Source organism: Felis catus, chromosome E3 (assembly GCF_018350175.1).
Source record: "Felis catus isolate Fca126 chromosome E3, F.catus_Fca126_mat1.0, whole genome shotgun sequence".
In the NCBI taxonomy this organism is placed as follows: domain Eukaryota; kingdom Metazoa; phylum Chordata; class Mammalia; order Carnivora; family Felidae; genus Felis; species Felis catus.
The window spans coordinates 29,301,839-29,315,677 of record NC_058383.1 but is presented as its reverse complement, the minus strand read 5'-3'; the positions used below and the strand labels follow the sequence as shown (position 1 = coordinate 29,315,677).

General features: G+C 45.3%; 1 protein-coding gene across 10 annotated transcripts in view; it reads left to right on the top strand.

Moving 5' to 3' along the window:
- The window catches only part of MRTFB (myocardin related transcription factor B), a 128,655-nt gene extending 115,795 nt beyond the window's left edge, over positions 1-12,860 (top strand). For all 10 annotated transcript variants that reach the window (XM_019820936.3, XM_019820934.3, XM_019820933.3 and 7 more), the window contains 2 exons: positions 4,648-4,708; positions 7,142-12,860. In XM_019820936.3, the coding sequence (XP_019676495.1) occupies positions 4,648-4,708; positions 7,142-7,674 (594 nt within the window). In that variant the 3' untranslated portion in view covers positions 7,675-12,860. The remainder of the gene's footprint in view (positions 1-4,647; positions 4,709-7,141) is intronic.
- The last annotated feature ends 979 nt before the right edge of the window (positions 12,861-13,839 follow it).

Here is a 13,839-nt window from a genome sequence, read left to right as displayed (position 1 = left end):
AAGTTCCAAGTCCAGCCAAGTTGACTGCATGCTAAAACAAAAGAAACCACTCATCTGAGAAAAGTAACAGAATAGAGTCTCCACTATGTGATATTCATAGCCATTCACCACATGCAGTATAGAAATAAGAAAATGCAACCCTTTCTGAACGGCAAAAGGCAGTGAATTAAGAGCAACTCCAGCTAATCCAAGTATTAGAATTTGCAAATAAGGGTGTTAAAATAGCTATTATAGCCATCAGTGATGTAAAGGAAAATGTACTTGCAATGAATGAAAAAACAGAAAATACAGAAATGATTTTTTTAATGAAATGGAAATAATAAAACTAAAAAATATGGGGCACCTGGGTAGCTCAGTCAGTTAATCTTCTGACTTCAGCTCAGCTCACCATCTAGCAGATCATGAGTTTGAGCCCTGCATCAGGCTCTCTGCTGTGAGCACAGAGCCCATGGTGGATCTCTCTCTTTGTCCCTTCCCCACTCCTTCTCTCACTCTCTCTCTCAAAAATAAACATCTTAAAAATAAATAAAACTAAAAAATACATGATCTAGAATGAAAGAGGTGCCTGAGTGGCTCAGTTAAGTGTCCGACTCTTGATTTTTGCTCAGGTCATGATCTCAGTTTGTCGGATTGAGCTGACAGCACAGAGCCTGCTTGGGATTCTCCTCCTCTCTCTGTGCCCCTCCCCCTGCTTCTGCACGTGCTCTCTCTTTCACAAAATAAACACTGAAAAAATAATAAAGTGAAAAAAGTTAGAGATGGCCTTAACAGAATGGAGATGACAGGTAAAAAGACAGTGAACTTGAAGACAGCTGAATAGAATTTATCCAAATGTGAGTAAGAGAGAAAAGATTTTATTTTTAAGGCGAACAGAACCTCAGAGACCTGTTGTTTAATATCAGACAGTCTGAGATGGGTATGATAGGATTCCGAGAAGAGAATGAAGCAGGCCAAATATTTTAAGAAATAATAGTCAAGGGGCACCTGGGTGGCTCAGTCCCTTAAGTGTCTTTGGTTCAGGTCATGATCTCAAGGTTCCTGAGTTTGAGCCCTGAGTTGGGCTCTGCACTAACAGTGTGGAGCCTGTTTGCAATTCTCTCTCTCTCTCCCCCAGTCTCTCTCTCAAAATAAATATATAGGGGCACCTGGGTGGTTCAGTCCGGTGAGCATCCAACTTCGGCTCAGGTCATGATCTCATGGTTCATGGGTTCAAGCCCCGCGTCAGGCTCTGTGCTGATAGCTCGGAGCCTGGAGCCTGCTTCAGATTCTGTGTCTTCCTCTGTCTCTGCCCCTCCCCCGCTCACACTCTCTCTCCCTCTCAAAAATAAATAAACATAAAAAAATTTTTTTTAAAAAAAGAAAGAATCCAGTTTTTCACAAATGTGATGAAAGACAAGTTTGTAACTTTCAGATGCTAACTGAACATCAAGCAGGGTAAATAGAAGGCCTCATCATATCATAGTCAAATTACTGAAAGCCAGAGTTAAAGAGCAAATCTTGAAAGTGCCAAAAAAAAAAAGCCGTACAGTGCACACAGGGTAACAACTGTAACAACTATTTGTTTTATGATCGAGTTTTCATCAGAAACTGCTGAAGAAAATACCCAAGAAATGTCTTTAAAGTTCTTAGTGGGGAACAGGAGGGAGAGAGTGACTGTCAAACTAGAATTCTGTATCAAGTAGAAATACTCTTTAAGAATAAAAGTGAACTAAAGATATTTTCAGATAAAAATTAAGAATTCATCACCAGAAAACCTGCACTATAAAAAATAACATTGTAAAGGGGTTTATAAAATATATAGATGTAACACTTAAAAATATCAATAACGGATGGTGGAAGTGGATCTAGATGTTGACCAGGGTTTTATATCTTGTGTACAATGCTACAGCATTAAGTAACCTACAAAACATGAAGGCTGTATATTGCATGCCCATACAACTAAAGAAGTACAGCTATTACAAAATAGAAACATTTAGTTAGAATTCCAAAAATAAATGAATATGTATTTTTAAAACATAACAAAGGAGGAACACTACCACCACCAAGAAAAACAGGTCAAATCAAAACAAAATGGTAAACCCACACTTAATCCTATCACAGATTATGCAAGACACAGAAAATGGAGTAAACAAGACAATTAAAATGCAGAAATTATCAGAATGACTAAAAAACAGACCCAACCTAACCAAACGCCCTGCAGTGGTTTCAAGAGATTTCTGTGGGTTTTTGTTTTTTTTTTTTTTTTTGACATTTCTCCCTAAGTGACTCACTTCTAATACAAGTGGTTGAAGCCATGGTGTTTGACTTCTGATACTAGTTCATAAAAGGCATCCTCCTCCTGCCTTGCCTGCTCTCTTTTGGATGCTGGCTCTGGGGAAAGCCAGCTGTCATGTGGACAGTCCTGCAGCACTCTGGAGAGGCCCGTGCAATGGGAAACTGAGCACCTTCCCCCCCCCCCCCCCCCCCCCCCCCCCCCCCCCCCCCCCCCCCCCCCCCCCCCCCCCCCGTCAACAACCAGCACCAACCTGCTAGTCATATAGTGAACCATCTTTACAATAGTACTCTCCAGCCAAGCTGGAAGATGGCTGTAGCCTGGCCAGCATGTTGACTGCACACCCATGGAGGTGCCCTCACCAGAACTGCCCACCTCAACTATTCCTAAATTCCTGACCCACAGAAAATGGGAGATAACAACTCTATAGCATCTGAAGCCAGTAAACTTGGAAGAATGTGTAATACAGCAATGCGTAACTAATGTATACATCAGTGAGAGGCATACTTTTTTTTTTTGGTTGATAAAAATAAGATAATAACTAAAATTTCTTAGTTTTTGTTTAAATTCCAGTTAGCGGGGCACCTCGGTGGTGGCTCAGTTGGTTAAGTCACTGACTTCTGCTCAGTCATGATCTCACAGTTCATGAGTTTGAGCCCCACATCCTGTCACTGCAGAGCCTGCTTCAGACTCTGTCTCCCTGTCTCTCTCTCAGAAACAAATCAACATTAAAAAAAAAAATAAGGGGCGCCTGGGTGGCTCAGTCGGTTACACGTCTGACTTCGGTTCAGGTCATGATCTCGTGGTCCGTGAGTTCAAGCCCCATGTCAGGCTCTGTTGCTGACAGCTCAGAGCCTGGAGCCTGCTTTGGATTCTGTGTCTCCTTCTCTCTGTGCCCCTCCCCTGCTCACACTCTGTCTGTCTCGAAAATAAATAAACATTAAAAAACAAAAACAAACAAAAAAAAAGTTCCAGTTAACATACAGTGAAATACAGTTTCAGGTGTACAGTATAGTAATTCAGCACTTCGTACATTACCCTGTGCTCATCACAAGTGCCCTCCTTCATCCCCATCACCTATTTAATCTATCATCCACCCACCTCTCTTCTGGTAACTATCAGTTTTTGTTTTCTATAGTTCAGAGTCTGTTTCTTGGTGTGAAGAGGCATACTTTTTTTTTTTTAATAATTTATTATCACTTTAGCTAACTTACAGGGTAACAGTGTATGTTACAGTGTAGGTTGGCCTCAAGAGTAGAGTCCCATGATTCATCACTTACATACAACACCCAGTGCTCATCCCAACAAGTGCCCTCCTCAATGCCCATCACCCATTTTCCCCACCCTCCCCAACTCCCCACCCCCATCAACCCTCAGTTTCTTCTCTGTATTTAAGAGTCTCTTATGGTTTGCCACCCTGTCTGTTTTTCTTATTTTTCCTTCCCTTCCCCTATGGTCTCCTATTAAGTTTCTCAAATTCCACCTAGGAGTGAAAACATAGGATATTTTTCTTTCTCTAACTTACTGCACTTAGCATAGTACCCCCTCAAGTTCCATCCATGTTGTTGCAAATGGCAAGAGTTCATTCTTTTTGAACGCCAAGCGGCATTCCATTGTAAATATATACCACATCTTCTTGATCCATTCATCAGCTGATGGACATCTGCATTTTTTCCATAACTGAGCTATTGTTGATAGTACACCTTTCAACATTGGGGTACATGTGCCCCTGTGAGTCAGCACTCCTGTATCCTTTGGATAAATTCCTGGTGGTGATATTGCTGGGTCACAGAGTAATGCTATTTTTAATTTGCTGAGGAACTTCCACACTGTTTTCCACAGTGGCTACACCAGTTTGCATTTCCACCAATAGTGCAAGAGGGTTCCCCTTTTTCCGCATCCTCGCCAACATCCGTTGTTTCCTGAGTTGTTACTGTTAGCCACTCTCACTGGTGTGGAATGGCATCTCAATGTGGTTTTGATTTGTATTTTCCTGATGATGAGTGATGTTGAGCATCCTTTCATGTGTCTCTTGGCCATGTGGACATCTACTTTGGAAAAGTGTCTATTCATGTCTTCTGCCCATTTCTTCACTGGATTGTTTTTCGGGTGTTGAGTTGGTAGGTTCTTTATAGATTTTTGATAATAACCCTTTGTCCAGTATGTCATTTGCAAATATCTTTTCCCATTCTGTCTATTGCCTTTTAGTTTTGTTGATTGTTTCCTTAGCTGTGCAGAAGCTGTTTATTTTTTTTTTTCAATCTATATTTTTGAGAGAGAAAGCCTGAATGGGGGAAAGGGGTCCCTTAATGCTCCCAACTGTTAATGCTTCTGGGTCCGCATGAAAGAAAGCTAATTTATATTCTTTGTTGTAGATTTCCAGTGCACACAGTCAGCAGATGGACGACCTCTTTGATATACTTATCAAGAGTGGAGGTAGGTTACAAGTCACCTCAGAACCCGCCAGAGTCACCTTTTATGACAAGGTTGTGAATATTTTCCTTTAGAGCTCATGGCATATCTTTGAGTAGCGAGAAACATATTTTTCTAATTCCAACTATATTTACTGTTTTAAATCTGTTAAATTAGGACACTAAAACTTATAAAATGGAGGAAAAACCATTGTTTCAGCTTAAAACAATAACGTAATGTTAGTTTTATCCATAGATCTCTGCCTTTTGAAAATAACAGACCATCTCAAAAATAGCAAAAGAGAGCCGAATTTAAATTCCACACTGAAAAACTTTAAAACATGTTCCCTATGTATGTCACTGTGATGGGATAAAAGTGCTCTACTTACTTCACACATGAATTCTGTAACAACCACGGGTTACCTAGCTCAGACTGTAGTGACTTTATTAGAATTCAAAGGCAATTTTGAAGCACTTTCTACATATAATTGAAAATCTTAGACTTTATAGTGTATCATCTTAAAAGGAGATAAGGGGGGCCACCTAGGTGACTCAGTTGGTTAAGCGTCCAACTCTTGGCTTCGGCTCAGGTTGTGATCTCACAGTTTGTGAGTCTGAGCCCTGCATCAGGCTCTGCGCTGACAGCTCCAAGCCTGCTTGGCATCTCTCTCTCCCCCTCCCCCACTCATGCTGTCTCTGTCTCTCTCAAAATAAACTTAAAAAAAATTTTTTTTAAAAAGAGACAAGGGATATTAACCACACACAAAAGAAATCAAGGGTATCTCAACCTCCGCAAACCTATCTTTCAAAACAAATATAAAAAACAGTATTTTAAAAATTCAACAAATACTGTTTGGGAATAAAGTATTCTTAAATTACCTTGGTGAAAGGAGTTTTAATCACTTTTTTAAACAGGGATCAAAATTTCCCCATTCATAGCAGCTTACATCCCTAAATAGCATAACTATTTGGTTTTGAAGACACAGGAAATTCTTGATGTTTGACTATAGTTCTACTTGTGCAAATAGATTTTTTTCTTTTCCTAAGAACTATACTGGCATCACAAAGTAATTTAAACTCACTGTATATCTACACCATGGAGATAAAAGAAATAGACATTTCATGGCCATGATTTTAGGATATTTTTAATGGTTTGTTGTTTGGGTTTTTTTTGCCAAATCTGGTGAAAATATTTTTTTATATGATTAGAAAGAATAATTTTTACAGCCTAAATTTGGAAATTAAGATGTGACAAAGTCATCAAATGAGTTATTTCCTACAAGGCATGATTTTTTTTTTTTTAAATGGCAAAGAATCCAATGAGTATGTTATTTTATCCTGTTGTAAACCACGGCCAGTAATCATGAGAACAGAGATTTAAATAGTTGATTATGAGCCTGGTTACTGAGATCGCACTGTCAGCTTTCAGAACAATTCTAGGGACGACTACAGGAAGTGAGAAACCACAGACCGTCCTAGAGTTGCACAGTCAGCACACACGGTTGACAGTCCCCAAGCAGGAGTCAGCCTGTGGGTTCTTTCCCTTATTAAGCATCCCGGCCTTTGAGCTCTCACAGCTGTTACTAAATCCACCCTTCCTGGCGTGTCTGCATACGAACAAAACCAATCAGATACCCTAAGAAAGTAAAAAAAGATACTTTATTCAAGTAAATGTATCTATAGCAACACTGCAATCTAATGCAAATGGTGTTAATTTTCTACTTGATCCAGCAAGGAGGAACACATATTTAGTGCTTATTAAGACATTTGCCAGATCTTCAAGATTTTGTATAAATTCAGAAAACAAGACAAAAAAGGCAGAAAAGGTGACCCATCTTAAAGAAGAGGGTCCAAGGAGCCGTGTGTTAGCTATAATTCAGAAATAAAAGATGGTGGGCATCGCATCTCTTTCGAACTTTATACAGAACGTATATAGTTCAACTATAATGACAGTAGGAAAAAGAATATAGTTAGAGCTTTCAGGATATTAAGAATGTACTTCATGGCTGCACAAACTGGGAACACAGTTGTGACATTAAGGTTCACTTTAAGGGTGGTTGCTGCTGTGACGGCAGATCCATGGTATCGGACAAGACATGAACCCTGTCCGAAGCCTGAAGTACCTGGGAACCAGGACCCAAAGATCAAATTATCAAATAAATGTAACCATCAGCTCCTCCCTGGTGCCATATCACTGCTTGTCATGCTTACTGCTCTTAAGTAACAAGACTAGAAAGCATATCAGAATGTTATAACCTGAAAATGTTTATTCAGCTAAAAAGAGCCATCATCCTACAGGTGATCAAGGACTCTATCTGACCAATAGCATTCTCTTCCTACCCCTAAGACGGACTGTGTAGAAGTCCTCACAAAATAGCAAAAGAACTGTCCTAATTCATAAAAATGTTTGAATAGTATCACGTCCTTACTTACTAATCACTTCAATTATTTTACACAGAGATTTCCCTCCCTATAAAAGAAGAGCCTTCTCCCATTTCCAAAATGAGACCAGTGACAGCCAGCATCACCACAATGCCAGTCAACACGGTGGTGTCCCGGCCCCCGCCCCAAGTCCAAATGGCACCACCCGTCTCCTTAGAACCCCTGAGCAGTTTATCTGCCAGCTTAGAGAACCAGCTAGAAGCTTTCTTGGATGGAACTTTACCTTCGGCCAACGAAATTGTTCCCCTGCAAAGCAGCAGTGAAGACAGAGAGCCCTTCTCTCTGATCGAGGACCTCCAAAATGACTTGCTGAGTCACTCAAGTGTGCTGGACCATTCACACTCACCCATGGAGACTTCTGAAGCCCAGTTTGCTGCAAGTACCCCCTGTCTGTCACTTGACCTCTCTGACTCAAACTTAGACAACATGGAGTGGCTGGACATTACCATGCCCAACACGTCGGGACTCACTCCCCTCAGCGCCACCGCTCCCAGCATGTTCTCCACTGACTTTCTAGATCCACAAGACCTGCCGTTGCCATGGGACTAACATCACAGATTTCTCGTCCGAGTTCCTGACGTCTAAGAAGATGAAGATCGTTCTGAAGAGGGCAGTTTTTAGAGACAGATCCATAGTGGCGTTGTTGCAATTAAAATATGTTGTCATAGAAAGGGTGGCTAGATGGTCACAGCCTGGAAACCAAGTGTGAAAACATGTCATTGCATCCGGCGGTGAATTTCTACAATTTAACATAGCACGGGGCCTTCTGAAAAAATCGCTGGTCAAAGAAGACTCATTCGTTTTTCCAGACTTCAGTAAAGAATGCAGAGTACCTTTAGATAAAGACATGACAGAGAGTGACGTGTGCAGGATAACTACATGAGGGTTCTCCGTCAACTACATTTAAATCTCTGTGGTCACTTTAAGACCCCAAATAGAAGGCAGACGGCTCCACTCACAAGAGGATGCCAGTTGAGGGAGGTGAGAGGTCACTGCACGTGGTGTTTCCTAGAAATGGCCTGAGCCTGGTCAGGCAGCACAGGCAGTGGAGAGAGAGCGGCAGCCAGTTCCGGGACAGCTTCCAGCTGAAGATTTTCGGTTCCATTCAGAAACCAACATAATTTTTTGTGTGTTGTAGTTTATTTTGTGGTTTGGGGAATCTTACTTTAGATTCCCAAATTTCAATTCAAATGGATGATCTTTCACCATCACCAGACAATGTAAAACAAAAAACAAAAAACAAAAAAACGGTCATAAACCACTGTACAAAGTCCACATATAATGAATGATAACACTGAAAATTCTATTAGCAGCCCTCAGGGTTGATCAGATTGATTTTCATGTGTATATTAGACACTTGTATGTACACTCTCACATGTGGTATGTACAGCCTACACTGGGGTAAGGGAGTGGGCAGCCAGCGGTTCTACTTGTTTTAATAACTCGAATATTTCTAGAGTACTTGAGCCATGTGTATTTCTGTATTTAAAGAAAAGCTGACTGATTTCAGGTAACCAGACCCATCTCAAAGAACCCAGGAGGCTCCAGTGTGAACGGTCCTCCTGAGCTGGTGAGTTGCAAAGAGAGGGCAGGGGAGAAGGCTGTGGTCAGCCGGGACATTCCTGCCGCGGCTCCGAGTTACACTCTCACCAGGCTGGCCGCCAGGCCCCAGCTCTGGCCGCCTCTCCTGTCGCTTTTCCCTGCCTGTCATTTTATAGGCTTGTAACTGGATGTCATACCCGAGTTCTCGCTATATTATCAGGCCGAAGATTGAAAAACTGGAGGTTTTAGTAGTTTTTTTTTACGTAGAAGTTGTCACGTTTGTTGAGTAGTTTCCGAAGAGTTTTCTAAAATGCCAACGATCACAGGACTTCCAAAATTAGGTCAAGCTAGTCATTTAAGTAGACGATAAAATGTAAATAACTGAAGAAAAACCCTGCAATCTACCAAAAAGCGTGAAGGTGTTTGTTAAATACCATTGTCATGCTCTACGCCTCGCTTTGTGTGAACCCGAGGGTCAGGTTGATCTCTCTGGGTCGTGAGGTGGTGATATCCCCACAGTGACGGGGGAAGAGCCAGCCTGACCCACTGTCTGGAAAGAACTGGGGAGTCACTGCCGGGTTTGCGTTCTGCCGCAGAGCCGACCTCCTTTCAGATTTTTATTTTGGTTTCTCGATCTTACTACCTGCAAGGAAAGTTTGTTTTTCCCGTATCCGGTCGCCCCGCACACTGCAGCCCTCTGTGAGGTGGCACTTCCCAAGTTGAAAGCACTTCTGAGTGGTTCGAGGCAGAAACGGTTATGCTCAGTGTGGTCTGAGTGAGTAGTTGAGATGGCGAGGAACTGGCAGGCCGGCGCATGCAATCTAGAAACTTCGAAGCAGGATGTACCCGTGAGCAAGGGCGAGGGCGCCAGCCGCCCTCTGGGGACGGAGGGCCCGTTCGCTCGGGCAGGCGCTTCCTCCTCTCAGGGGAGGTAATGGCTCGGGGCTTCACTCAGATTGAAACGAGGCTTACGAGGTTGGCACCCGGCATCGTGGGACTGCAGGGGACGGTGGCGCCGCCTCGTGCCGCGGCGCCACCTTGTGCCCCGGCCCCGCCGCCCGCCCCCCGCTTCCGTCACCCTGAGCCGCGCGCACACGGGGTGTCCCAGCCCTCAGCAGCCTCTTCGCTCTCCTCAAACAGGGTTTGAAACACGCCCCAGGAAGGCCGCTCTCCGAAATACAGCCGCGGCGGCGCGGAGAAGGCCGTCTCCCCAGCCTGCTCTCTGCCCGCCACGCACCGCGAAGGTGCCCGCTTCACACGTGCGTTCTCGCCGTCACGTGCAGGGCTTCCTCGGAAGGGAAGGCGAGGAGGCTCCCGTTCGGGGCTCCGCCGGCCTCCCGCTCGCACCATTCCTTCGGGGCCCGGCCAGGGCGGCGAGCCCGGCGTCCGTGCCGTGGGGGCGGCCGCCCGGGGTCCCCGCTCCACGTTCTACGTTAGAGGGAGGACACGGAACGTGGGCCGCGTGTGAGGAGACCAAAGAGGACACGGAAACGAGGCCCCTGACCTGAGTCTGTGGACGCGATGCGAAGCGCGACGGGAAGGCTGTGCAGTCCAGAGGACTACTGTTACTGGACTACTACTGGGGGGGGGGGGGGGGAGTCTCACGGCCATCGAAGCCCAGGGCAGGGGGGCGGCGGACGTTCGGTGTGAACGCCTGTAGCGTAGACGTCGTGCGCAGCGTCGTGCGTCATGCGTCGTCCTGCAGACTGCCATTGGCCAAGGAAACGGCCGGCTCCGGGACGTACGCGTTTCCTCACATCCACGCTTCCTTCCCTAAATGTTCCTGAAACACGACAGAACCAAGCTTGCCTTTCTAGTGTACGCAGTTCTTTCTTGGTCACGTCACTGGGCGGCCGGACGAACAGAAAGTGACACCGAAGCGTCTCCAGCCTTTGGAAGCCCAGGGGCACGTGGGCACCTTGTCCATCTCCGCAAAGCGCGTCTAGGGAGCCGCTGCAGGCGGGTCGTTGGTGGTTCACGTTCTAGCATTCTCCTGAATCGTGCAATCTACTGTACAGTATTTGCCACCTATTTGGACAAAGACACGGTCTCAATTCGTGGGATTTCTTGCTCGGATGCTTGGTGTTTCATAGGACTATTTTTATAGCACTAGAGAGATCTCATTTCAGTTCCCTTTCTAAACTGCACGGTTCTGTGACCCACGTAACTGAGGCTGGAGGAGGTGCGGTTTTGGAACAGGGGCGAAGGTAGCCTGGTGTTGCCTCCCAGCTGCCGCCTCCTGAAAGCAAAGTCATGGTAATAAGATAGCGCCACGGAACTGTGCAGTCAGCGTATCGGCGGCGTGTTGCCCATCCTGTCACCAAAGTCGACTCAGGCTTCCTCTGCCCTTTCAACCCCAATCATTCCAGGCCACACGGCTCTCTTCAGAGCCCTTTCAGAATTCCCAGGCGGAAAGCAGCCACAGGAGCTGGCCAAGCAGCCGTCCCCGCAAGTGATGGGACAGTCCCTCTAGTCTGCCAACACACTGGGCCACAGAGAAGCGGTGAGGGCAGTGGGCCCGCCTGGCCTCATCGGGCTCCTGCCTGCGGTGGGGCAGGGGGAGGCTGGGGCGGGCGGGGGCGGGGGGAGCCTGTGGCACCACCAGGGACTTGTTAAGAGAAGTTCGGGGAGAACAGCTGTCCAGTGTCTACCAACAGAGCAACACAGGCCGTTTATCCAGATCCACAAGTAACCCTCCATTTTCCGCCATCCGGCCCTGCCGACGTGTGCAGGCTGGCTCCTGGCGCCAGAGCCGGCTACCACACAAACTGTCCACCACCCTGGAGGCCACGCAGCCCACACCGTCAAAGAACATTAAGTGGAAGGTCAGGTTTATCAGGGAGCACAGCTTACAAGGGCAGAGATGCGGATTGGGAGAGCATCCTACCTGCGCATCAGCTCATCCTCTGAGTGGTTTCAGTCAAAACTGGAAAATCACCAGAAGCAGTAATTCTCTGTCCTGGTCCCCACCCTCGCTCACTCACCGTCCGTCCGGGCTGCCTTTCTCATGTGTGAAGTGACTGCCCGCATGACACCCAAGAGGGGTCTGTGTCTTCCCCACTCACTCCCCCTGGCCAACCTGCCTGCAGAGCTGATTCGAAGCCCACGCTTCATAAAGCTGCACGTTTACAGAGTGCTCATCGCCCCCCCCCCCGCCCCCCCACTACACACTGCTCTGCTAGTTACCAGCCAGAAAGGTCACAATTCTGTGACACGAGGATGGCGGTCTCAGACCAAAGGTGCTGTCTGGAATCAAAACAGGCCACTGGCGATTATCAGCACAGCTGTTGTGTTGAACAGAGCTTTGTGCCAACTACTAAGACAAAGCTTTAACCCAGTTCACAGAATCACCGAGACTTGTAACAGTTACCTCTCTTCATGATGCTGTAAGGAGACTTGCTAACTTGGTAGGAAGAGGGAGCATTTAGGGAAGGGTTTAGTATCTACCAAAAGTACTTAACCTCAAGTAACCAGTAGTAATGCAAACTCGCTTTAAAGGAACCAAAGGCATTGCCAAGTATTTGCCAAAAGGAGGCACTTTTTATTTAAAATTTGAGACTAACGAGCTCTCAAGAATCAGTCCCAAAAAGGTATTATCCATTTAAGGTTATAGTTTTCACAAAGATGTAGATATTTCTCTGTTGTTTTCATGTAAAATAGTATAGATTTGTTTTGTTGGTTTCAGAAGAATGCATATTTAGTAGTAATACAGAGTTTCTTCCTAAGTACAGGTTAGTTTCCTTTTTTTCTTGCTTGCAGTAGAAACACAGCGTGATAGGTGTTTCTCTTCTTATTTTCATTGTCACATCATGTCTTAGCATCTCACTTTATGAAAACAAGGAGAAAGATACCCATCTACAGAGCCCCGCTTACTAAAGCACTAGCCTAATAAAAAAATTATGGCAATCGGGGGGTCCATTCATGTACTGCCTTTATGTTGTTTTTTAAAAGAAAAACCATGATGCCTTTGTATTTGCTGTTTGCACCCCTGAAATCAATTCCGTATCATGTCTGAACGCCATACATTTTGCACATGTCCTGTACATAGGCAACGCATACTGTATTTTTATATGTGTGCACACTGATCGTCAGATCTTTTGTACATAGTGGCAGTATTGTAGCCGATCGGGAAACGTTTGATATCTCAGCAATTTTGCATTTTTTGTGTCTCAAATAAAAAACATTTTGATGTACTGTGGTTCTTGCTGTGCAGAGGGAGGGCCACACCCTACGGGTCGGGAGAGCCACCGCAGAGCTGGGTGCGGGCACGGAGTTTGGAGGAGACCCCACCTTCAAACACACACCTCACAGCACCTGGCCGCAGACGAAACCAGTAGCCTCACCGAGGTGAACTCTAGCTCACAGGCCAAGTGGGCCACCCTCCCCCAAGTCCAGGAACATGGGAGACAAGACAGAAATCAGGACTGGCCGAACCTGAACATGGCAAGATTTACACCAAAGCCATGTTTATTCTTCTAAGGAAACATTGACGGGAAGATAGGATCAAGTACCTGGATCCCCCCAGGGAGGTTGATGTGGACATCCGTGGACAGTGAAAACGCGCACACTTTGATCGCAGGAAATGCACCAACAAAATTCCTGAAAGACCCAGATAATCCTTCAATTTGACCAAGTTTAAAAAAAACAAAACAAAACAAAACACTACAAGGTGTTTTTATAGACCATACAAAATGTCTTTAGGATTAGGTATTCTTTTAGTAAGATGGCATTTAATTTTTAACCCAAAAGCCCATGGTTAAAATCAAGTTTTGAGGAAAACAGCATTATATTTTCCTCCTTGCTTTGGAAATAAAATGGTGATGAGCAAATGTGATGGAAACCGTAATGTCCATTTCGATACCTGATTATGAAATAGGCCCCGTGTCAATAGCCACAGAAGGGAAAAAGCAAGATCACTGATTCCCTCAATGCAACAAGATGGTCATTAACTGTGAGGGTGAGGGACCAAGACAGCCACCTCAACAGATCAGTAAGTACATGATGCTTCCAAGGGGTTAAAACATTGTCACTTCCCATGTTACCAGCCAAGGTCCCCCCAGCCCCCCACACTGCGGGGAGAGACAACACGGTATGAGAGCGTGCGAAAGTGCCCCGGCCTTTGAGGAGAGGCCACGGGACAGAGCAGGGAGCTTTAGGTACACACAAGACACG